Below are 27,250 nucleotides of genomic sequence, written 5' to 3'. Positions count from 1 at the left end.
TTTTGTTACCGGTACTATTTATTCCTTAAAATATTTATTTTATCCTTTAACCGATTCATATATTCATAGATATACATATACGAGTAGCATATAAGCGACAATACTAATAACAAAAGAAAAAAAAATTCCTGAAAAAATAAAACCAAACAAAATCTACAATAACATTATTTTACATAATACTCAATTACATATTATGTACATAAATGCGTACATATATTTAAAAACAGAAAAAGAAATTAAATACATATACATATGTGTACATTAACATGTATACATAAATAATTTATACATATAATATTCATGTATAATACAAAAAATAATAAAGAAAAATATATTCGAAAAAAAAAATTACGTGTATAACAAAAGAAACAGAAATTATACAAAACAAAAGCACAAAAAAAATAAACAAAAACAAAAATAATAAAACAAAAAGGAATCCTAAAGAAAAATAAATACTTTTGAAACTTATAAATGGCACCCATTTTCTATCAAGGTCATCAAACTTGCCATTTATGAAAATTATTATTTTCCTTCTTTTTTTTATTTTCTTTTTTAACTTTCTCTCTTTCCTGTAACTTTATTTCTTTCCTTTTTATTTTACTTTTCTCTTCTTTAATACTTTACTAAATTTCTAAATAAGAGATGAAGAGAGAAAAAGAGACCAAAAATGAAATATAAGTAAGAGAGAATGAAAAAGTACTTAAAATCGACGGTAACGCCAACGTAACAAATACAATAAACTCACAAAATACTTACAAACACACACATTAGGAGAATTTTACGAAAAACACATAGAAATACATACGAAAAAAGGGTAAAAAAACAAATAGAATACATATAACATAATGAAATAATGAGAGTACATAATAAACATATCCTTTGACACAGAGAAAAATTAATGTATATAAAAGAGAAAAATAAAATTAAGATAAAATAATAAAAATTTTTTTTAGTGATTAGGACGAACTATATCTCAACAAAATGTAAAAAATAAAGTCAAATTATTGAGTATTTTATAAATAATACGGACATACTAATGTGTATATATGTATAAAAAAAATGTTCCTCTTTTTCGGCACCGGGACGCTTCGGCTCTAAAAAATCCTCTTATTCTGTTATTTATACCAAAAACTCCTATAATGAGAATAGAGATGCTTTTGCTTATATCCAACAAGAAAGAGAGAGAAAGCGAGAGAGATAAAGAAAATAATTTAATAGGAGGAAGGATATGATGAACAATGAAATTAATATAAAAATTTTGTAGGATAATATAAAAGAGAGCCAAAAATTTTTAATCAAATTAAATTAATAAAAGAAATACCTAATTTATATAATATGTACATAAAGGAAAGGAAAGAGTATATGTAATAGAGAGAAAGTTAAAAAAATATTGAGTATACGACTATGTATGTACTTTGAGAGAGAATTTTAAATGTAATACTGTAGGTAGACTAGTGTTTATTTGGATGAAAGTAAAAATATCCTCTATAAAACAAAAGAATAAAATATTTAAATTAAAATGAGTTGGGAAAATTAAAAAAAAAAATAAAAGAGAGCTTTTGGAGAGAAAAAAGGGAAAATATTTTTATTTTGTTTTGAAAAAGCGATGTGTGTGTTTGTATGTATTAAAAATAAAATCTTGTACCTAAAATTTTTTTTTACATTTTATTTGGGTAGGAAAACTACCATGTTTTGAAAATTGAACCGGAAAGTTGAATTTAAATAGCAGGTTGGGATTTAAAATGGATTTAAGGGAATTTTTTCTATATTGTATGTAAATATGTGTATGTATATATATGTATATACGTACACATGTTAAGGAAAATGATTTTTTTCTTTTTGGGCAAATAAAAGTTTTGAGTTTCGAGAATAAAGTGATTTGAAAAAAAAAATATTTTTTTTTTTCTGTTTTCTGTTTTCTCTACTTAAACGAATAGATTGTTATAGTAAAAGGATGAAAAATGTTATTTTTAACTTTTTATTCTTATTCTTGTTTTTTATTTTTCTTTATTTTTTTTTCTTTTGTGGTTTTCTTTATTTTTTCATTGAATTAAATTTGTATACAAAAGAAAAATTAATAACATTTTATATTTGAAAAATATGTACATACATATGTACATTATATAAGTATGGATTCCTGTATAACATAACATAATATAGATACATACATATGTAAAAAGATATTTACATAAAATAGGTATATAAATTCAAAATTTTTCTAAATTATTATTGAAATAAAGGCAAGTACGTATGTGTGTATACAAAAAATTTTTCTTTTAAATTTTGTTATAAAGAAAATGGAAAAATTTATTTATTTTAATTATTTGAAATTTTTTTTTAATTTGTCAACATTTTAACTAAAAAGTTACTCTTATATATATATATCAATATGTATATAAGTATTCGAATGTGTACAAACTTTATATTTATAATATATATTTCATTATAAAATGGCGCCATTTAAATATTATATTGTCAATCAAATACTGGGAAGGAAAGTGTACATAATATGTATGTATGTATGTACATAGAATGTTTGAATTTTAAGAAAAAGTTATTCAAATTCAAAAATGAAAAGTTCCTTTTTATTTTCTTAGAAAAGAAAAAAGTTTTTTTATGTATAAAAGTATGTGTTTGTAGAATTTCTTAGAAAATTAAATTTTTTTTTTTTTGTTTGTTTCAAATGGGATAGCCTTGACTGATGTCAATTTATTTTATTATTTTTTTTATAAATATGTTATACTGAATGCTATCTATGTTATTTAAATAATTTCGAAATAATTAATGCGTATTCAATGACAAATAAGATAAAATATTTTACGATTTAAATACGATTTAAATACGATACTCGTACATATCCAGAAACGCCTTAAAAAGAAAATTACTGAGAATGATTTTGTGTATTCTGTTTTCCATTCTGTAAGAAACTGAATACTTAATATTGAAATTTGCTACAATTTGTTTTCTAAGTCTTGATTTAAGTTGAATATAAAATATTTAAAGATTTTTTTTTTGGAAATTTTTAATGTACACTGAAAATTATTTCACTTTTCAATTCGTTGTTGGGTATAGTTTAAATTTTAGAGGAATTTCATATTTTGCTGTGAAGAAAATTCAATAAAATTTCAATAAGGTTCGATAAATTCAATAAAATTTCAATAAGGTTCGATAATTGCAATTAAGTTTTTTTTAAAATGATTTCTGTTAATAGACCAATTTATATTTAATAAGATAGAAAAATTTCTAAAAATTAAATACAGTACTGTCAGGTTAACGGCTCCAAGAATAATTGTGCAATTTTACAGGTCAATTAATAGAGAATTTTTTCATATACATAATTTAATATGCTAAAATCAAAAAAAGGGATTCATTTAAGCGGGGTTGTTCAATTAAATGATATGTAATTAAAGCATGAATAATATTTACATATTTCAAAAGTAATAGAAATTTGTTAAAGGGAGAAAATCAATTAAGCATAGATGCAGCAAATCGACGAGAATTGTATATACATACATACATTCATACATACATTCAATATTCTTGATAAAATTTAATTAAATTAAATTTCAATAAAATTTAGAGAAACCCAATATATAATAAATTATTTTTTAAAATTTTAAAATCTTAATTTTAATATTGCAAGTTTGTAAATTACCATATTTTTTTTCTCTTAAATTTGCAAATGAATTACAAGGTTCCATAATTCAAGATAACATCAATGTATAACATTTACTTGTTATATAAACATAGAACAAATTTTTATTTCTGAACTTTATCAGATAAAATGCCTGTCATAAAAATTACAAAAACTCAAAAAATATTTTATAACAAATGAGAAAAAGTTTTTAAAATTCAAACGATTTGTTATTATTTTTCTCAGTTTTCTTTAAAATTCTGTCAATTACATTGACTTGTGTATGATCTTCTAAAATTTAATAAAATTAATAAATTTATTATTATTTCATTTTAATCTGTATTCTGAGGGTAATTAATATTCTGTAAAGTTTAAACTCAATGAGCCTCATTTGTATACTCTCAATAGTAAAGTTTTTAAATTAATTTTATAAAATAAATTTATATTTCTTTATACAAACCCATTAACATTATTTTGATTCTGAAATTCTTATGTATATTTCATATTTAAAATGAAAATTAGAGTCCAGAGTTGGGTCACAAGCATAAAAAACGATAATTTCATACATACATATTTATTTATATTATATACTTACATTCATTCAATTTTCATAATTAGTTATAATTATAACTCTCTCTCTCTTCACTTCTCTTCACCTCAATTTCATTAATTCAAAAACCAAACACTCACACATTTAAACATTATTAACGAAATTATCTAAAAAATTTTAAGATCTCTTTATTGTTTTATTTATTAAAAAATTAAAAATAATTTCAAAACTTATTATAAAATATTTTAACTTAGTCTAAAAGTTAAATTTATGGTATAAAAACTTTACTATATTTTCAGACAAAATTTACAAACAAACTTCTTACAAATTTACTTACTTGTACACTCTTACAAATTTCGAGGAAAAAAAAAATTGAAAACTTTTTTTCGGATAAAAAACAGAGAAAAAGTTTTCAACTTTTTAATAAAATTTAAAATCTGTGTTTTAATAATAATTTGATTTTTTTTTTAGGGATTCAACAAAATTTTTCATAATTTTAACATTTATCTAGATATACACTCATATGTACATGTACATAATTTGTATGTGTTATACATAATTATTTATATAACTTTTCAACTTTAAAATATAAATATATATACTACAAACATACATATACACACAAATATATATTATATAATTTGTATTAAATTTGAATGAAATCAATATAGTTTTTGTGCAGAAACAAAAAATAGATAAACGTAATTTGTACTTGCGAAAGAAATCGGTTTCAATTCTATCAAAGTTCTAAAAATTTGACGAAAAAATGTGCTCTTTATCTTCATTGTTTAACACACGTTTAGTGTAAAAAGTTGCATTTTTATACAAAAGTTGATTTTTTTGTGAAATTTATTTCTCATTTTTGCTCTCGCTAAAAGATATGCATAAATTTTACAGACTAAAATGGCCATTGAATTCACTTATTATTTGTAATCAGATTTTTCCATATTGTTAACATCAGTTTGCTTTTGATGAATGAAAAGTTCCATCTTAAGATGGAATCATAAAACTTTTATATGTAATTTGAAAAATGTCAATTTTTGATAACTTTTCATCCAAAAGTTCGAACTTTTCCAAAAAATGTAGATTATTAAGCCACCATATTCGACTACTAAATTAAATTATTTATTTTAGAGTTTGTTTAAAATTTATATTCTCATCCTAAATATATGCAATGAGAGGATAAATATAATTAACAAACAAACTTAAATTAATTTTAAAAAAAGAAATATTCTTAAATTATCGATTTGATCCAAGATTATTTTCGTTCATCACCGGAATAATTGCTAAAAAATTTTGTCAAAATATTATTATGATTAAAAAAAATTTAATTTTGAATATTTTAGAATCTAAATTTATTCAAAATATGTATTATATTTAATTTGTTAAATGCTGAAAATCAGAATGACATGGTGAATTAAAAAAAATTTAAATTAAATTTTATTTTCAGTTTAGTCCTATAACTTGAAAAGTTTACTCTGATTCTTACTACTCTTGAAGTAAGCAGACTCTTGAATTAAATAATAATTTCTTTATTTTTCGGAATTTCTCTAAATTTCATCCTGAATTCCCAAAAATGTACACATATTGTAAGAATATAGATAACTTTGCTCTCCGGCCTGAATATTAAACTTGAATGAGGACGAAATCTTTAAAAAAAAAATTTATTGTATTTAAACACCCTGTAAACATATTCAAATTTATCTAAAACGAAAAAAATGGGAAAAATAATTTTCAAATCCTTCTGCACTTAAGAAATATAATTTTTGAAGAGAAAATAAAGAAAACCAACAAAATATTCAAATTAAAACAACAACAAAAAAGAAAAAGAATGAAAACTTTTTTAAAAAAACTTTTAAAAACGCTTTTCTCTTATCGTTTTAAGTTTTTCTTTTTTTTTTATACAGAATCCTTTTTATGTCAAAAATAACATAATAAATGGGTAATAAATTTTATTAAAGACAGAAAATTATGTGTAGAAAAAGTTAAAACTTAAAGTATTCAAAATGTAGTAAAAAAAAGAAAGAGAAAGAAAGAGAGAGGGAGTAAAAGAGAGAAAAAAATATAAAAATTATTTGAATACATTTATTTTTCCTTTTACTCTTTTGAAGTCTTAAAGTTTTTGTTTATTATTATACTCGTATGAACCGTTATACATGCCGTACTTTATTTCTTGTTAATCTCATTAGGCTCTCAAAGTTAAGACTATTCTAGAAAAGATTCAAGGAACTGAAACTGTTCTTCTCCATTATTTTACACGTATTTGCAATTTATAATATGTATGATGTAACTGTTATACTCGTATTAATTCCAAAATGTTATGGCAAAGAGTGCAATATTCGTGGCACAAAATATTAATGCTCATTTTATTTATGTGTTAACATAACAAATATTCCAATATAAAAGGTGATTAAAATTATTAAAAATTCACTCAGGCGATAATGAGAAAATTTTGAGTAAATTATAAAAGTTTTTTAAAATTAATTTTAATACAATCCGTGTATACTTTCTCTTATTTTGAAACTTTTAAGTTTCAAATAATCGACAATAATTTTCAACTGCTTTTTATTTTTAGAAAATTTGAGTTTTAAACTATCTTGTAAAAAAGTTCTCACTCTACACTTTTACGTGTGCACTTATGTATGAGAAAAATCAAATATTTTTCTACATACCTGCACATAAGGCTTTCCCGTTTTTGCATAATTTTCGTAAAAAGAAAAAAATACTCTTAAATAAACTTTTATTTAATAAAAGAAGAAGAAAAAAAGGAAAATAATTAAAAAATTCAAAAAGTTAAAATTTTTTTCTGCAACTTTTTTTTTTTTTGACGTGATTCATGATTTTTTTTTTTATGTGTTTAATTAACTAAAAATTTTTTGTAACTTATCGCTTGTTTGCTGCAACACAAGCATAACTCAAAATTTGCAAATTTAAGAAAAACAGATTTTGAAGTATTGGAGTTTGTTGGGTAAAATATTTTTGCCGTCATTTTTTATTCTCACTCGAAATTTACAATGCTCAAAAATATGAATAAAACTCACTCATTTCTCTATTCACTTACACTTATTTATGTACGTCATATAAATCACTTACACTTACACGTTTTTATTTCTCACATTGGTTGGTTGACGTGATCGGTGCATCAGATCTATCGCATCACAATTAGAACAAATGTTCCATGTTGTTACCACTTCCCTGTCTGTAAGTGCACGATTACAGGCGACCTATTTAAACCACTCCCCGATGCTAATATTCGATATCTCATTCAGCTCTGTCGCACTTGGTCGTCTTTCCCACGTGATTTCTGGTATATTTTCATATAATATTGTAAGCAACAATTTCCAAGCTAAAGAAATTTTGTTTTTACATAAAAACGAAATCTTTTAATCACTTTTTTCTTTTATAAATAACTCAATAATCGTATTTTTTGAGTTATTTGATTGTTGCAGCAAATGAGCGGCATGATAAGTATGTAAAATTTACATAAGAGTAAAAATTATATTTTTTAGCAACATTTAAATAATGAGACAAAAAAATTTTTATAAACTTTTATTTGAAATTAAAACTTCTTCAATTTCAGATAAAAAAAATAAAAATGGAAAATAATTTTTATTTTTTAAAAAGCTCTTTGATTTTAATTATAAATTTTTCCAAAAAAATTTTTTTTTATTTTACATTTATTTATTTATTGTATGCACTTTACATAAAATTTAAATTTTAATGGAAAATTTTTAAATTTTACAACACTTTGTTTTAAATATTGCTAATTAGAGTTATAAAAGTAATTAAAAGTATTTTTTTATTTCATTTCGAATTTTTTTTATTGTGAATTTTATTCCTATTGTGAATTCTGTGATTACGTAGTTACTTTTCTATTGTTTTAACAAAAAAGTATAACAAGTAGTTTTTCATACTTTAATTGTTATATTTTTTTTTTGCGTATGAATTTCGAATGTTATTGTCAAAATTTTTTTTTTTATTAATAAATAATTATGATGCAGGATTCAATTATGGAAAACTTCATTACAATTACTAAAATGACATATTTGAATTAATGTTTTAAAATTGAATTATGAAAGTAGAATAATTATACCCCGTTTCTCTTCTTTTTATTATAAGGAACTCTTGTATATAGAAGAACAAAACCTTTCATGTTGGCCGATTTCTAATAGTAGTAGAAGCTATTAATAAAATAGTTAAAAATCAATTTAGAATTCTTTAAAGTCTCAAAATGCCCCTTCTATTGCACTAATTTTAAGGAACTATGGAGAATTTTTCTTGTTTATATTTGTTTACTTTGAAATAAAAAGAAAATTTTGATATTCTTAATTGAAAATTTGATTTTAAATAAGAGTTCACAGGGTTTCGAAACTTCTAATTACATAATAAATGTGCAAAAACGCACTATACTTAATTGCTTAAAATAGATTACTTTTTTATTCAATTAGAATTAAGGTAATTAAATGTTGTTCTTAATTTATTAAGCCCTATAAATTCAATTTTTATATAATATCAAGTTTTTTTTTTAAAGGTTCACAATTCTAGTGCTAAGGAATGCATTTTCATCAGTTGACGTAGAATTCACAAAAACAAAAATCAATTTACTTGAAACTAATTCTAAAATTTTAACTTTTAACTTAAAACTTTCGATTCTAATTTCAAAATCAATTCTAAGTCAATTTGAACCGAACTATATTCAACAAAAATATTGAACAGTGATTTTCTCTCTTTCCTCATATTGAACAGTGATTTATTCTCATTTCAAATTAGCACTCATTAACGAATTACAACACATTAAACCGCACAAATTTACAATGATGCCAGGCAATCATCCAGTCATCTTTTTTACATTTGGCACATTAATTGGTACACAATTTTTTTTTGTAAATTGTAATTTTATTTTTACATTTCTTTTATTCTGTTTTTTTTTTTTTTTTTCATTTTCTCTTTCTTTCGGGTTGTTTTCTTCTCAAGCGTAAATCATATTTTTTAATTTTACTTTTTATTCTTTACTCTTAGAAAATAAAAATAAATTTTATTGAAAATATTTCTAGGAAATGCTCTTGTTCAATAATATTTTTTTTTATTTTTTTAATTTTCTTTTTGAAAATTTGTTGTATTTTTTAGCAGTACAGCACAGCATCAAAAAGAAAAAAAAATTATTATTTATTTTAATTGCTTTAAAAAATTCTTTTCTCATTTTTCTCTTTTTTTTTTTTTATTTTGTTCTCTTGTTATTCTTCTCAATTATGTCAGCATAAATTATTCGACATTCAAATGAACATCGAGAATTAAACAGGGGAATGCAATTTAATAACAATTCAGAAAAAAAAAGAGGAAGAAGAAAATGAAAAACGAAAAACTACATTTTTCGATTTTTTGGATTCAATCCAATTTTTTTCTTTTTGCAAAATTTCACTGCCAAATTTCCCATGAAAGTGAAATTGAAAAAAAAAATTTTTTTTCTCTTTTAAATTTTTGTTTTATTTTTTTGTAAAAAGAAACAAAAAAAATAATTTTTGAAACATTGAAAAAGAAAAAAATCAGGTAGAGAAGAGAAAGGGGGCGGAAAAATGTTAGAAAGAGAAGAAAAACATTTTTAAAATTAAATTTTATTGAAAAGTTTTTTTTTTCTTTTTATTTTTTTATTTTGTTTTGCTGCTTGTTTCTTTTTATAACTTTAATTTGCTACTGCAGTTTTATTTTATTTTTTTTTTTTAAATTCTTTAATGTTTTTTTAATTTTATTTTCTTTTATAATTTATTCCTTTATTGGAAAATGAACTTTTCAATGTAAATTTTTTTCCCTTCTTCTTTTCTTCTTCTTGTTTTTCCTTTATTATTATTGTTCTTGTTTCATATAAGTGGAAAGTTTTTCCGATTAAAACAGAAATAAAAAAGAAAACTGTTCATTACAGGAGTAATAATAAAAACTTTTTTTTTTTTTTTTTGAAGGGAGCAAAAAATATTAAAAGTGAAACAAAAAAGCAAAAGAAAAAAAAAATAAAAAAGAGAAAACTAGAACATTCGAAATAAATTTTTTTTTTGTTTACCCTTAAGAGAAGCTCGTGAAGAAGTCAATTATGAGATCTAAAAATACGTACAACGAAAAGAGAAGAGAGAAAAAAAATTAGTTTGAATTAAAAATGAAAACGAAAACAAAAAGTGAATAGATTTTGTAAGTTTCATAAAGAAAAAAAACTTTAGAAATATTTCATCCATATGAGATAAAAAAAAAATTATTCAGTCAACTGAATTGTAAATATTAATTTATAAAATACCATCAGACGGGGCGAGAAATTTCAATACCATTCGAAGTTGGCCAACAAGTTTACCTATGAAAATAATTAATGGAAACTTCGTCATACAACTGCAGAACAGATGACGTAATCAAAGGAATGAGTCAAAGCAGAAAAATTAATAATTTTTTTTTCCTTGAATTAGAGTCGAACCAGTGACATACCGCTTTCTAGGCAAACGCTTTACTATTTGAGCTTATGGTGTATAGAGAAGTTGCCGACAAATTATTCTTCACATTCCTTTATACTGTAATCTACATGATTACAAAGTATTGTTTACATGAGAAGTAAATCTGTTATACAGTTATTTGTATAAAGAAGTTTCCTTAGATTAAACACGTTATTCTTAAGAATTTATAACAAATTATAAACAACTATACGTTGTATAATTTCAGGAATTTATTGTTATTGTTCTGGAATTAAAATATTTGTACATATTTTATAAATTTATTTATTAAATTTATGGAGCAAAACTACCTGAAAGCAACAGGTTTATTTGCATGCTTTTCGAGCAAACCTATAAGAAGTTTTTCGTATTGCGTGTTACTATTTTTTTTTTTTTGTTTCCAAAATGTACGCAAATATCAGTCATTATTCATTCAATTTATTTTTAAATGGGATATTTTCCCATTCAGTTCCCAAGTTCAGTTGATATTTTCAGGAAAAGAAGAGCGAAAATCTAATTGGGAAAATAAAAAAATTTTCTAATTGAAAAAATTAAAACAAGAATTCTGATTTGAAATGTGAATAAAAAATGGTACTTAAAAAAGCAAGATACACGAATATTTTTCAATAATAAAAATACAAGTCATATTATACGTAAATTCATGGTAAATCAATTCAAGACACACGATCTGAATTTCCAAATAATTTACATACTGTTATACGATATAAGTATATTATTAAAAAATGTTGATATGAAGAGGATTTTGTTATCGAGCTAACTCAAATACTGCAGGGTGGGCTTTATAAAATTTTACAATTTCGCCCCCAAATTTTTAATTTATTTTTTAATTTTATAAAATTTGTCTTATTCGACACTCAATCAAACTTGTTTTTTAATAAAAAAAATTTAAAATTGTGATTTTTACTCCTCGACTACGTATGCGACTATGACAAGAGTTTCAATTTTATTTTGTAAATCTTTTATCGGCAATTAATCGGCAAAATCTTGTGAATCTGTTATACAAATGTAAATTAACCAATGACGCCACATTACATTAATACCGTAAATTTTGATTCACCATCCAGTCTTTCACTCTCATTCCAACCAATTTTTTTAATTAAAAATTTTATTTTCTAATTACAATAATTTTTTCTCCCCATTATTTTATAAAAAAGTTCAACTTTTCTGTAAATTGTTTTTTCTATTGTAATAATTTAAATAATAATTTTTAACATAAAATTAGAAAGTTTTTGTAAAAAGATTGAAGCAAAATAGCAAAAATTTTATTTGTGTGCATAAAATAAATTTAATTTAATTTTTTTTTCCATTCTCCAATTTAAGGAAAAAATAATTTTATTTTTTTTATTTTGAAATTTTTTAAAAAAATAAAAGAATTACAATAACTTTGCTATTAATTTTTCTCATTTTAAAATAATATTGAAGAAAAACAAGAAAAAAGGGGAAAAAAAGTTTATTTTACTCTTAATGCAAAAAAAAAAGTGAAGAAAGTTTTTGCACTTTTTCCTTTTTTCCAAAAGAAAAACAAAGTTTTTTTCTCTGACTTTTTATTTTCGTTTTTTTTTTTGTTTTCTTTTTCAGAAAAACTAAAACTTTAAATTACAAGTGAAACTTTAAAAACTAAAAAAAAAATTTTGTTACTTAATTCCTAAGGTTCTTTTATTTTTGTTTTATCTTCTTTTCATTAAAAATAAAAAGGAAAATTTTATCATCCTTTTCATATATCCTTTGAGATATAAATTATATTTCGTTTTCATTACTCTCACCGTTCAGTATCTGTATACATATTATGTATGTATATGTAGTTGTAAGTATAAAATTACACTCATAAATAGGCGGCAACCTTTTAGAAAATGAAATTAAGAATTTTATATAAGGAAAAAGGAATGAAACTTTTAAAAGCAAGAAAAATGAAAAAATGAAAAAATCGAGGACTAAAAACTTTTCTAATTTTTTTTTTTTTTTGATTTTAAAGTTTTGAAATTTCGTTGTCGCATTTTTATATCTCACTATTTTAATAACTTCCCGTTTTATTTATTTTCTGCACTTCTGTACTTCTTCTTATTTTTTGAAAATTTTTTTTTGCAACCTACATTTTCCTTTCTTTCTATACAATTATTGGCATTCATTCCGTATAGATATTGCAGTTTTAGTTATTTTTAGAAAATATTTTACGTTTATCGGTAGCTCACCTACTCGCAGGAAATATAGAAACTGTTTCCTTTTTCAACAATATTTTTAAATATAAAATTTCATTAAATTTTCAGCTTTCTCCTTGTATTTTATTTGTGTTTACGGAAAAAAATATTAAAATAATTTTTTTATTTTTATTACTTAAGCCCTAATTTTTTGCTAAAAATAAATTTTACGTTGTGAATAATAAAGGTCTTATCATCATGATAGGCAAAATAATTTTGACGATTATGAATTTTTGGTAATTATTGGCAAATTACAATAATAACAAAAATTCTTCCAAGTTTTTAGGGAACAACTCTGTATGAGGTAAGGCTTGACGGATGATTAAACGAATTTTGATCAAACAAATTATTTTGAAATTATATTGATAATGTCATTTTAGATATGCCTTCAAGTAGCAACAATTTGGATTTGATGAATAAAAATTATTCATCGATTAAGATTTGAAAGGTTTTGGTATTATTAGATTTGATTTGCTTATAGTAATCCGCTTTACTAGTCATGATAAAATCCAAAAATAAATTTTAGTGTTTGAAGAGCAAACATTTTATTTCTTAAAAAGCTGGTATTGTCTATTCTAACATATTATGACCATTATTAGACAAACTTCATTTGTTGTAAAAGAAAACTTTTTTCTTTATAATTTAAATTTCAGTTTAGCATCATCCGATATACCGAAGTATTGAAGCCAATTTTGGTTATTAGAATTTTAAACATTTATTAAAGTAAATAATATAGCGACAACTTCATTTTGCACACTATAGCCCCGTAATCATAACAGATAACAAATAGAAAGTTCAAATAAAGTGTACTAAAATTAAAGAAATCAGTGATTTTACATAATTTAGAAAATGCAATGTTTTTTAGGAACTAAAATTAATTAAATATTTAAAAATTATTCCAAGTCTTAGTATTTCATAAACTATTAAGCTTGTAAGTATTTGGACTTTTTTTTAGAAAAATAAGTCATATATAAAATTTCATTTAACCAACTTGTTTTAAAACTAATACTAGTGCATTTGTGCCATCACGGCCCTCACTGTGTAATTGGATTTTCTTATATTCAAAAAAAATTGTCAGGATTGGGGCAATCAATTTGCATGGTACTTACTTTCCATGTCTTCAAATACGATTGTTAATTTCTTTCACTACACAATTTATCACAATCACAAGCAAATTTTGACACCAGAAAAAAATTTTTAAAACAATTTTTTGCATTATTTTTTTAATTGACTAAATTTTTAATGAAAAAAAAAAACTTGAACCCAAAAAATTTCAACACATCTACCTTTTCTACTTTTATATTTTAATTAATATTTATGAAAAATTTTAGAGTAGTTTTTCCCTTATTTATGACAAAACAAAGACCATTAATTTAATTAAAAAGAATCGATTAGAAATTTTTCAGAAAAAAGAAAAATTTAAATTAATTGCCCTCTTTCCCACTTCTCCATGAAAATTTAAAATCTCCATGAATTTTAATTTCAGTTTTTCATCAGAATTTATTATTTAATTTAAGGATATGAGCATGAAAATTCATAGATAACCAAAGTAAAAGTATAAAAGATTTTATGATATACAATTTTAACATACATACTTACAAACATATTATATTATCACCTTTTAATATTTTACATGACTGCTGAATAAATTGTGAGAGTCAAGAATTTTTCCATATAAAATTTTCACATGTTTATGAATTTTCATAATATACGTTATGTGCCTAATTTAATATTACAAAATCCATTTACAATATAAGTTTGTTATACGATTTCAAATGTATATATATGACTATGTACATATGTATGTAATAATAATAATAACATTAATGTGTAAAATTATGTGTGTTTATGTAAAAATAAGAAAACAAAATAGGAAAACAAAAAAATTCATTTGATCGCACGAGGCCACAATGAAAATTAACTTTATTTTCGTCCTTGGTCCTTTTCTTGTTTTTTTTTTAATATTTTGTTTTTGAATTTTTTTATTTTGTTTTTTATTCTTAATGTTTTTCGTACAATTTTCTTATTTACTAATTTTTTTTGTTTTGTTTCTTTTTGAGAAAAAAACTCCTACGTTCTTATGTGGGTGTCATGTACACTTACATACATAATGTATATTGATAATAGTATAAGTGTGTGTGCATACGTTTAGTATAAGTAAAAATTTTTTTTTTGTATACAAAAGAAAATTTTCTGGGAAAATCAACTTTTTTCTCTTCATTTTAGTTTTTCTGTTTCTGTTTCTATTTTTCTAATTTTCCTCGTATTTGTATTTTTGTATGTATGTAAAACAGCAGTGCATAAGTATTACAAATTGTTGTTATTGTTTGTGTTTTTTTTTGTTGCTGTTGCCGATATTCCATTTTTACCCTAAGAGGAAAACAAATTTTTCCTTTACTATTTGTTTTCTTTATTTTTTTTTTCCTCTTCTTTTATTGTTATAAAAATTTTTTTTCTCTTATTTCTGTTCTATTATTCTTTTTTATTTTCTTTGTTATTATTTTTATATAAAATTTATGTATGTATGTTTGTGTATACTTCATAAGAAATAAATAAAAACTTTTCTGTCTCGTATTCAAGTCTCAAAAGTCTCTAACATAAGAAAGCAAAAAAAAATTGTATTTAATGTACACATAAATACTTTTAAAATAATAACAAAAGGATAACAAAAAAGAAGAAAAAATATCCTTTTTCTATTTTTAATAATATTTTGTATGTATGCATGTAGTATGTATATATAAGTGTGAATACATACTTCTATATATATTTATTATTTAAATGTAAAGTATGAATAATTCTTAAAAAAAGGATATGAAAACAAGAGAATCGATAAAAGGATCTAAGGAAATTTTTTGTATCAAATTCAAAATATACATGAATACATAATTACATACATAAATACATACATGTGCACATAATTTTAATATAAAATCCAAGAATGTAAAATAAAAATATTGCTAAGCGTATACACGTTCTTTTCATACATCTATGTCATACATATTTATGTATGATATCTACTACATTCTACTCATAATCTTACTACGTACGTACATACATTCATACATTCATTTTACATAATACATTTTTCGTTATGTCCTAGTTCAATTTATAGAATATTAGTAAGAAGAAAAACAAAAAGAAAAATTTATTTTTGAATGTAGGATTGTAAAAGATGTAGTAAAAGAAAAGAATACAAAAAAAATACGGAGGAAAATTGAAAATGAGGACAAAATATGAGGAAAAGAACAGAAAACAAAAAGGAAAACAGAAAAAGTTGGAAAAAAATTTTTTTTTATTTTTTGTTTTTTTCCGCTTTTGTTCTCTTTTCCGTTAGTTTTTCTCATTTTTTTGTTTTGTATGATAAAAGAAAACAAACAATAACAAAAGTATGAAAAGGGAGAAAAAAATGAGAGAGAGAAAAAAAAACAAAATGGAAAAAGTGTTTGAGTGGGGGTGGGTGAAAGACGAAAGAGACCATTTAAGTCCGTCGAAGCGCATTAAAAGAAAAACTTTTTCAAATTTTTTTATTTTTATTTTTTTTTTTTTCCATTTTTTTTTGTTCCTTTTGTTTATTACTATTTTTATTTATTCCGTTATTTTATATTTATAGTTACAAGAGTACGTACGGAATGGAAATTTTTTTTTTTTGTTTTTTGTTACATTTTTCTTTTCCTCCATGATTTTATTTATTTTCCTTGCAAAATTTTTACTATAGATGGCGTGTGTAAGTAAATATGGTAAAAAAGTTTTTGATTTGTAGTTTCTTTCCTATATCCACTTTTAGTTTTCCACACCACGGTCCCCCTCGCCCTATAAACAGTATTTTGCGGCATTTTCTTATACAAATTGGCTTCTTTGGTAGTGAAATGAAAATTTTTGTTTTAAAAAAGTTTTTAAACAGCAAAAAATAAAGAAAAAAAAAATTTTTAGATCGACTTTTTATGAACTTTAAGTTTTTCTTGATTTTTTTTTTTACATTTTTCTTTTATGATTTTTCTTTGTTGCTTTGTTCAAATTATCTTGTATTTTTTTTTTTGTTTATAAAAATTCTTTTTGGTATTTTCAAGATCTTCTAGACATAAATTTTATAGATTAAAGTAAAGTTTATTTTAACTACTGTTTTTTGTTTTTATGTTGTATTGTGATATACGGGATTTTCTATACACACATACTTACATACATGCTTGTGTTATAGCTATAATAAAAAAAAGTAGTGATGGAATGTTTTGATTTCATAAATTTTATGATTAATTTTTTTTTATTTTAAAAACTTTTTTATAAAGTTGGCGAAAAAAGTTTTTTTTTGTTTTATTGTTCTTATAATGGAAACTTGTTATGTAAGAGCATAATTTAGAAAGAATCGATGGTTTTTCATCTACCTATTTATTAAAGTATAAAATAGTTGAGAATTGATAGTAAAAGTGTGTGTGTGAGTTTAGTTTATTAGATAGCATAAAATTTGTTTTTATAGAAAAAGTTTGTTTTAAACAAGAAAAAAAATATAAAAAAGTTAATTGGAGTGCACGCAATTTTTGAATAGAATGCGTGTATATGTGAAGAGGATTTTGTAATGAGAAGGAAGCGTTTAATTAGGAAATAATTAGTTTTTGTGTAAAATTTTATTATTTTCGAACATTATAACTTTTAAAATTTATTGAATTAATGATGATAATATGGCTCTTCTTACTTAAAGTTTATAATATGTTAAGTATAACACAATATGTAAAATTAATAAGCGAATTTTGCCACCCTACTGGGTGGCTTCCATATTGTAAAGAAAAACAGTTTTTAAACTGTTTTCAAATCATCTTTAAATTTGAGCTTTTAAATATTCTAAACAGAAAGATTTTGATAAATTTTACATTCAGTGGCCTAAACAAAATTTATAAAAAACATTGGGAAATTTTTTGAGGCGCTCTCTTCATATTTAATTTGCTTTTTTCTGCATATTCAAAACAGTTTCCAAACAATTTGAAACAACATTGTCGAAAGCTTTTCAAATAAAATAAAATTTTTACGTTACAATTATCATGAGTTATACTTTAATAAGCTTAAACACAATTGTCTATTCAAAATTTTATTTGTAAATTCTTTGAAATTTTTGTCAAGAATATAGAAAAAAAAACTCGCTTAGAAGCAAAAGATGTGCTTGTAACCGAACTCGTTTTTAAGAAAAAGCGGATATGATCAACGAAACTCGTCCAATTTTTTTAAGTGGCAGCTTATAATTCGACATGTATTGTATATCGTTTATAGCCCGACATACTTACATATATAGGTACTAAATAGTTTACTTCAAATTTTCAATACAATATCATAAAATCAGTAATACTAATTTTTATTAGATAATTTAATTGTTGACCTTAATAATTATTAAAATAATTTAAACAATAGCTTCATAAATATGCTTAATATTTACATATTCATTTATACATACTTATGTACATATCTCCACATATGTATGTATGTATGTATAATATTTTGCTTACTCACCTACAATATAATTATTTTCAAGCGATTCATAGGTATTTCATATTCATTTCATATATTTATCAAAAAGCAAAAAAAACAACTTAACTTACTTGTTTTGTCATTTTCTGTTTCCACATGTACATGCACACATACATATTAAGTTCCATATAACTATGTATGTATGTATGTACCATGAATATTACTTATTCATTTCTTATTTTATATTTTAATTTATTTACTTTTTAAGTACACACATATTTTAAAGTACATAAATAATTTATGCATAGATACATGTACTAATTTACCCATTATAAGCCAGTGTACAATAAGTACATATACACATCCATACAAAATATATGAAAAATAATTGTCTACACTGTAGTAAATAAATCTTATTTAATTTTATTTAATTTTTGTCCCCTCTCTGTCATTCTCATTTTTTATGGACATTCAAACTTATTAACATAAGTATATACATATGTTATTATATACAATGTATGTAAATAATATGTAAATATACATACATATAAGTATACTTTTAATATGCTTTATTATAATTTAAAATTAACGCGTTGAATCGCATTTAAAAACAAACAAAAATTATTAAACGTCACGTCATATGTACTAGTATAACAGATAAAATACAACATACCATAGCAGTAGCAAAACATTCGCCACAATCTATATTTTTTTCTTTTCAACTTTTTAATAACTATTGCTATGCAAGCAATTATTACTATTTGTTTTTTTTTTTTTAATTTCTCTCTTCTTTAGTTTATTTACATTTTAAGAGAATAGCAAAATAACAAAAAAAAATATAGAAACTTTTAAATTCATATGTAAGTACGTGTGCATGTAGATTTGTACATTGATATGCGAGTAGACAATAATGAATCGCACAAATTGATATATGTATTCGAAATAAAAAAAATATGGAAAAAAACAACTCAACAGTAAAAAAAAGAAACACGATTAGTTAAAAAAAATAGCTAACACGTTGGAACTTGGAAGTGAAAAAAAAAAAACAAAAATAGAAAAATATTATTCAATTCGTATAATTATGTACATATATTATTTGTGTGTGTACATATGTATGTATGTAATTTACAAAAATTACGTGCGTACAAGTACAATGAGTGTAAAAAAATATTAAGTACACTCATTTAAAGAACTTATGAAAATTGTTTTTGAATAGTTTGAAATTATTATTAATAATTGTTTTGGTTGAGTGGTTTTTGCAATATTTACCGGGGACAATTAACTACATATTCTTAATTAATTATAACTTGTTTCCCATAACTCTCAAAAGTAAATAAGTACCTACGTAGGTATAATTGAAATCAATTTTCAATGATAACACAAAACAAACTCAAATATGTACTTCCAATTAATTTATAGCATTTAAGTGTTATACATGTTAAAAATCTCGTAGGTTCAAACAGTATAATATGTACATATGTATGTATAATAGAAAGGTACATACATACCTATGTATAATTTTCTTATTTCATTTTAGAACTTCAAAAAACACTTCACACATACATACATACATATATGAAGTGATGGAAACTTAATCTCATTTTGGCACAATTTTAAAATGAATTTTTAATTATAAAATATTTAAATACAATTCTCATAATATTGCCATTTGTAAATAATTTGTAGTCAAGTTTAATCACGTACAATATAGAATAAATTATATTAATGAAGGTTTAAAAAAAATTAATGGTGTTTTTGCTTAAATATGTGTGCGGGGTGTAATTTTACGTACATGTTTAATAATTATAGATATTATACATAGGCATTAGTGTTGTCGTTTGCGACTTAGCGATTTATACTACGATTAAGTGATTACGTCATAAAAATTTTTTTGAATGCTAAATAAAAACTTTTTGGGTTCAGACGGACATACGACTTTTAATTTTACAACTATTACTTAGTTATAAATGCGATCATACAGTTACATGAGTACGAGCTTAAATTAACAAATCTATGGAGAATAAACAAGCAATGTATTTCAGCACTATTGCAAATGTTCATTATATTAGTTAAAATTTTAAATTAGCTAATATACATATGTATGTATGTATGCATGTATGTAATTCAGCCCGTGTCCATTTAAAAATTTGAGACATAATTTTTTCACAACACTTGCAATTTATCAATTAATAATGCAAAGTTATCAATTTACCTTTTTCCGTCAAGATTTTAAGACAACAATAAATAACTTGTATATGTATGAAAAATGTCACTCCATTATTATAAAATTTTATAATATACTCCTCTTGTCTACAGAAATTTTACTCGAAACTTCTTACTTACTATTTCTTTATTATAACAGGCACGTTTTTTTTTATTTCACTTACTGTAACTGTAAATTATAATATGGTCGAAAATAAACGTATAATATGAAGTATTCCCAAACATACATACACACGTATGTATTTATGAAAAAAAAAATATAAAAAATTTTTATAATAACAATAAAAAACAACATAATAATATAATAAGAATAATATAAAAAGAAATAGAAAATACACAAAAAAATTAAGCGCAAAAATAATAAAAAAAGAAACAAACTCGAAAGTGGGTCATTGACTTGGTTAACATTTATTCGTGCTGATTGAGATTTTTTTTTTCTTTTTTTGCTCTTCTCTCTTCTTTTTTATTATTTTTTAAACGATTTTTATAATATTTTTTTTTTGTTGATCTCTTCTACTTGTTTTTTTTTTAGTATTGTTGTTTGTACATTTTTTTTTTATTACTAAAACTTTCGGAATTGAATAAATCAACTTTTCTCTTATTTTTCTCTTTTATTGTTTTTTGTTGTAAAAATTTTTTTTTTATGGACTAGTAGGTATTTAGTATGTGTGTATGTACATTAATTTATTTTTAAAATCATTTATCACAATATTGGAATGGAATGAATCAGTTGTTGTTGTTATTATTGATGTAGTGTTATTTTTTTTACTTTTTAATTTTAAATAATAAACTTTAAAATGTTTTGGATTTTAAAAATAATTTTTTTTTTATAGGGAAAACACAGAAATAAAGAAAGCAGAATAAAAAAAATAAAATAATAAAAATAACAAATTAAAATTTATGTTTAACATTGTGAATTTTTTGCAAAATATTTATTTTTGATTTTATTTAAATTTTAAATATTTTTATATTTTTGTTATTTTGAGTACATACAACATATGTATGTACATACATGTATTCAAAATGGTGATATATTTAGTGAATTAGTATCATTTTTTCTATTTTCTTTATTAATTATATTTGCAAATGAATCAGTTATAATTGGTAAAAGTGATTTGGTTTTATAATACATACATACTTATTATATTTTGTGTATATAAATATTTACAAATGTATTGCAAAACTACATACATATGTACCAACATATGTCCACGTACACGTGTACTTATATATAAAAAACGGAGTCGAACCACTATTAGATGAATCACCATTTTGAAACAAAATTACATTGTTAGTGTTAGAAAGAACGTATATTAAGGGTTATGGAAGATAAAATGTGAACTACATAATAATTTTTAAAGCCATAAAATTCTACAATACGAGTACAAAACGTTTGAAGTTAACATTAACACTGTTTTGATTTTGAGAAAATTTTATATTTTCTGATTGACATGGAAATTTTTTGTTCTAGTGGCAAAATTTCCGTTTATGGCCGCTTCGTGTTCAGGCGTGAAAAATAAAACACTTCGAATTAAAAAAAATTTCGACGTTTCGTGAGTTCGAATTGTAGTACACATTAAAAATTAATCAAGTAAATTGAAAAATAGAAATAAAATATTTTAAATAGAAAGCATTTACAAGAATTTTTATAAGTGTAATAAAAATAACAATTTGACAGCAAAGGGCGAAATATATTTTAAATATGCGTGATTGAATCTTTTGCAAAATCTAAAAAAGTTTTTATATTTTCGTAAGCGAGCTTAACATATTTTTTCTTTAAAAAAATTGCTTTTACATATCACCTATATGTATGTATATATAGGCGACATGTAAAATGTGACGTGAATCAGATTTTCTATTGAAATTCTTCGTTAGCTTATAAAATGTACATAAATTAATTTATAAGATATTTGCAATATGAATTTTATGAACTCTAATGTGCATTTATTATTTTACTATTTATTCTCTTATAAAAAACAAATAAATAAAAACAATTAAATTCTAAACACCAAATTAATTTTATTAACAATTAAAATTTCGAATTGCTTACCTCAAATGTCAAATTTTTTAAGTCGAATTATTTTTTTATAGGGTGTTTATTATTATATTTCTGTCCGTCTAAAATTGCAGTATCGTAAATTTAAATAAAATCTATAATTTCAAATTTCCTTGAAAAAATTTAGAACTTAAACATAATTTAGATTTTTGGACAATTGCCCGAAATAATTGTTTGTACAATAGTAGTTATGACGATATTATAAATTAATGTGGACAAATGTACATATATGTATGTAAGTGTATATGAACGTGTTATACAATAATATCAGACATCTTAAATGTTTATAGATTTATTATTATTAATTAATACACGTCTGAATATTCTTTATTTTATTTTTCTTATTCATAAATTAAAATTTGATTAATATGCGCTTATTAAAAATATCCGACATAATTGTATATGGTTATGAATTCATTTGAAATGTTAATTATATTATTAAAATTAATAACAAGTTTTATGAATAATAAAATTAATTATTTTTTACGTAACAAAAACAAACTGATTCATTTAATAAAATTTATTTTTCTCTATTTTTATGAAACTAGGTATTTAAAAAAAAAAAAATTTAAATTTTACTTAGGTAGCTTATAACTTTTTATATTTTATTATAGAACAATTTTTATTTTCGAAACGTGCTTATGAATTTTTAAATTTAAGTGCAAATTTGCATTTTTTTATTCAATTACAATATTCTTGTTTTAGTAAATTTAGAGTAAAGTCATTTTTATTAAACTAAACTAGATATTAATATTAAATTAGTATTAATTTTTTTTTTATAATTTTAAGTTTAGCATAATAAATTACTTAAAATATTGTGATGACATGTGCGGTTTTATTTTTTTTTTTTAGATTATTATTTTAAATAAATATATTTTACATTAGAAAATTTAAATTAAGAAACATAAAGTAAATTTTTATTATATTTAAGGCATATACGTGTGAATGTATGTAAAAAACATTTATGCACTTCTAAATGATAAGAATTTCGTGTAATAGACACGTTCAATTCAATAGAAGTAAAAAAATTATTTAATAATTATAACAATGATATTAAAACAATTTTATAATTTAAAGGTATGTGACCAGTAATATTCAAAAAAGAAAACTAAAATGTCTTATTAAAGTTAATAATTTCAAAATATAATTATAAGAAATTTGTTTTGTTGTTGAATTAAGTCAATGGCAGATCCCCAAATATTTATGCTTTGTCATTAACATTATTTTCAGTTCTCCTTCTTGTTGATTCTAATATAAAGCGATTTATCCCAAAAATTTTCATTTTTAGAATTTTGTTCATTTCAAATACAAATTGTAATTTCTTACAATTGTCGGAATACTAGCATTCTTTAGAATTATTTTCCTCTATATGATTTTGGTAATTTGCCATTTCTTTTAAGAACTAATATCTTGTTGTATACACCAGGCACCTAAAAAAAAAAATTTACGAATTACTCTTAGCGCTGCAAATTCTATAACTAACCCATTAATAACGTAAATTTTTTCATTATTTACGGCACAACATGTGGTAACTGCAATCTATTCAAATCTCAATTTTAAGATTTTTACTCAAAAATTGTGTTTAAAAATCGCCATGTTCTAAATTTATCTCAATCCCTTTTTGGAATAAATTTTTCTATTTACATGTTAAAAATGTTTCCGTTCTTCTTGAAATTACAATTTGCTATCTCCACTATTATCTGATATTATAAATAAATAAATTGATTTTTATTGTAAATTTGAAATTTATTTAATTATTTTTTAAATATTTTATGAAATTAATTACTAAATAATTTATTTTTACTTTGTTTTTTTTTATTTCAGGTGAGTCCAGTTTGATATTTTTTCATTGACAACCAATTTATAATATAAGTAAATCATGTAAGTCGAAAAATTTCTTAATTGTTTGTCAAAAAAATATAAAATTGAGTAAAACAATAATTCCTCTTTCAAAATATAAATTCTCCATTCAAAATTAAGAAGTAGACCATAATAATAAAAAAAACTGAGCAACTTCATTGTGTAAAGAATGTTTAAATTAATATTTTTTAAATTTCAAGAATTGAAAGATCGTAATAAATTTCGAAAAACATTTTGAAATAATTTGATTTGTTAGAATCATGTATACAATCAGCATTTTAAATGTACGATAAAACAACATAAAAATTCAAAACTCTTTAATAATAATTGTTGAGGAAAATATTTGTATAAGAAAAACTTTTTTAATTATTTCATAAAAAAAAAAATTAATATTTTATTATACGTGTAGCTCACACCTTTTTTCTTTTTATTACTTTTTTTCAGTATTACGAATTTCCTAGAAAATATTTTTTAATTGAAAAATTTTCTCCGTATTTCCCACTTTTTTCTTCTCTTGTTTTTAAATTATAAAATTAATATGAAAATATTTTATATAGAAATATTTATGCAATTTATTATTATACATATTATATTTTTATATTTATATGTACAATATGCAAATTATTTCAATACACGTCTCATGAATTCTGATCATATTGAATAAATCATAGTTGTATACGTACATACATATTTGTACATTCTAATTTATAAATAATTATTGTGATTTATTATAACAGCTGTCTACTTTAAACAATGACAATTGACAAGTATAATTTTAAATAATGTGAATATATATATTGGTATATGTGTTATATCAGAGTGTTATTAATGTTTTAATCATAATTATCATAACAATTGAAGAATATTAATATTCTTTCTATTTTAAATAATTATAACAATATTATTATGTATTATAATAATTGGAAATTTTAAAGAAAATAATATTAGAATATAATAATAGCTTTTGTGTCAGAGCCAAAAAATATACAAATTCTTAGAATAATTTAAAAAGTAATCAATTATTAATTAATAACAATCAAAATTGCAATAGCAATATAATATTGCAATTAATATTTAAATTTAATTTTTGAACAAATATTAAAATTATTACACAATTTAAATTGCTAAGATTTATATAGTGAAAATATTTCAAATAGCCCAATTAATTATTCCTTAATTTGAAATCTAATTTAAAATTATCGACTTCTTAATTAATTTAATCAACTCAAATCAAATTTTCATTTTATACTTTAAATCAATTGTCCAAATGTTAAATTCTTTAACCATTTCGACCCGGTTTTCGAATAATTTAATAGTTTACTGGTACATATATGTATGTACACAGCCGGATTGTGTGAAATTTTAAAACGATTCTAAAGAATTGCCTTAAGAAAATTTCTATATTTTCATGGAGTTTATTAAACTTATGCAAGCATCTGTCTGAACTCGATTGTAATCATAATTAAAGAATCTCGTTTTTACCTTCGTAATATTACTATATTAAATTCATTCAATAATAAAAAGTTGCACCCTTTAATAATAAATGAATGCATTCTATATTTCCACACCCACACATACTTTATACTTAAATGATATTATAACATTTTCATATGACATTTGTGCAATAAAATATAATTTCAATGTTTATTAATTATTAAATACATATACATATGTACCCATGTAACTTCATATGACTCGCGTTTTATCCCATTATTTATTAAAATATATACAAAGTCAATAAAGTGTACTGGTGTATGGTACTTAATTATATTTTCATTACATGCATTTTGGAATATGTAGACAACATGAATGCATATATATACTTGTATTATGTGTCAATATCATGTGTATAAGAGCTCTACTCGAATATACGTTTCGTGTGCCTCATATACTGCTATGCATATATATATATATATATATATATATATATATATATATATATATATATGTATACATATACGTACATAAAAATGTACTAAGTAGTACAAAATAATTCACTTTTTTACTTTTTTATGCATTTTAAAAATACAAATTTTCTTTGTAAAAGTGGGAAAACAAAATAAAAAATAAATTGTTTTCAATTTTAATAATTATTTACATTTATTCGTACCTACATATGTATGGATGTTTATATATGTACAATTTTTACTCTTTAAATATGAAAGATTCTAAAAATAAAAATGGAAAAAAATAAAATTACAATAAATGCCCCCCTAATGAGATTTTAAATTGTGTACAATTTACAATTTAAAGAAAGTTGTACATACATATATATGTATGTGAGTATGAGTATGTGGTGCATTAAAATGAAAATGTATATATTATGGGTGTTGTGTGTGCATTTCATACATACATGCTTTTAAATTACGTAATATATTTATTCTCAATTTTTATTTAGTAAGGGGCACTTTGCTATATTTATGCTATGTACGATCATATAAATGCCGTGATTTATATCCATGTATACCAGCTTATGTATGTATATGAATATACATATATGCAAATTTTAGAAAATCTATCCATATATGCATTAATTTTATATTGGTTACAGGCTCTCTATTATATAACACATATTTTCTTAATATCTTTTAAAATTTTCAAATTGCAGACTTACATATGTATATAACAGTAAATAGTAACGGTGTTTTATGATTATATTATTCTACATTATAATAATGTATGCACATTAAACACACGTACTCGTATATATATATTGTGTAAACATTTATTTGTAACTATTTATATTTTGTTTTTATTTATGAAAATTGACATATTAAAGTTAACCGTATGTAGTAT

The 27,250-nt window shown here is 22.2% G+C and overlaps 1 protein-coding gene across 1 annotated transcript in view; it reads left to right on the top strand.

Moving 5' to 3' along the window:
- LOC129606406 (G-box-binding factor-like) overlaps window positions 1–24,598 on the top strand; it is a 116,196-nt gene extending 91,598 nt beyond the window's left edge. Inside the window, exon 3 of the mRNA XM_055516729.1 lies at window positions 24,419–24,598. Coding sequence (XP_055372704.1) covers window positions 24,419–24,433 — 15 coding nt within the window. The 3' untranslated portion in view covers window positions 24,434–24,598. The remainder of the gene's footprint in view (window positions 1–24,418) is intronic.
- The last annotated feature ends 2,652 nt before the right edge of the window (window positions 24,599–27,250 follow it).

The sequence above is a fragment of the Condylostylus longicornis genome, unplaced genomic scaffold, assembly GCF_029603195.1.
Source record: "Condylostylus longicornis isolate FDR11 unplaced genomic scaffold, ASM2960319v2 ptg000018l, whole genome shotgun sequence".
In the NCBI taxonomy this organism is placed as follows: domain Eukaryota; kingdom Metazoa; phylum Arthropoda; class Insecta; order Diptera; family Dolichopodidae; genus Condylostylus; species Condylostylus longicornis.
The sequence above is the reverse complement of the archived record's forward strand: the minus strand, read 5'-3'. Positions and strand labels throughout refer to the sequence as shown.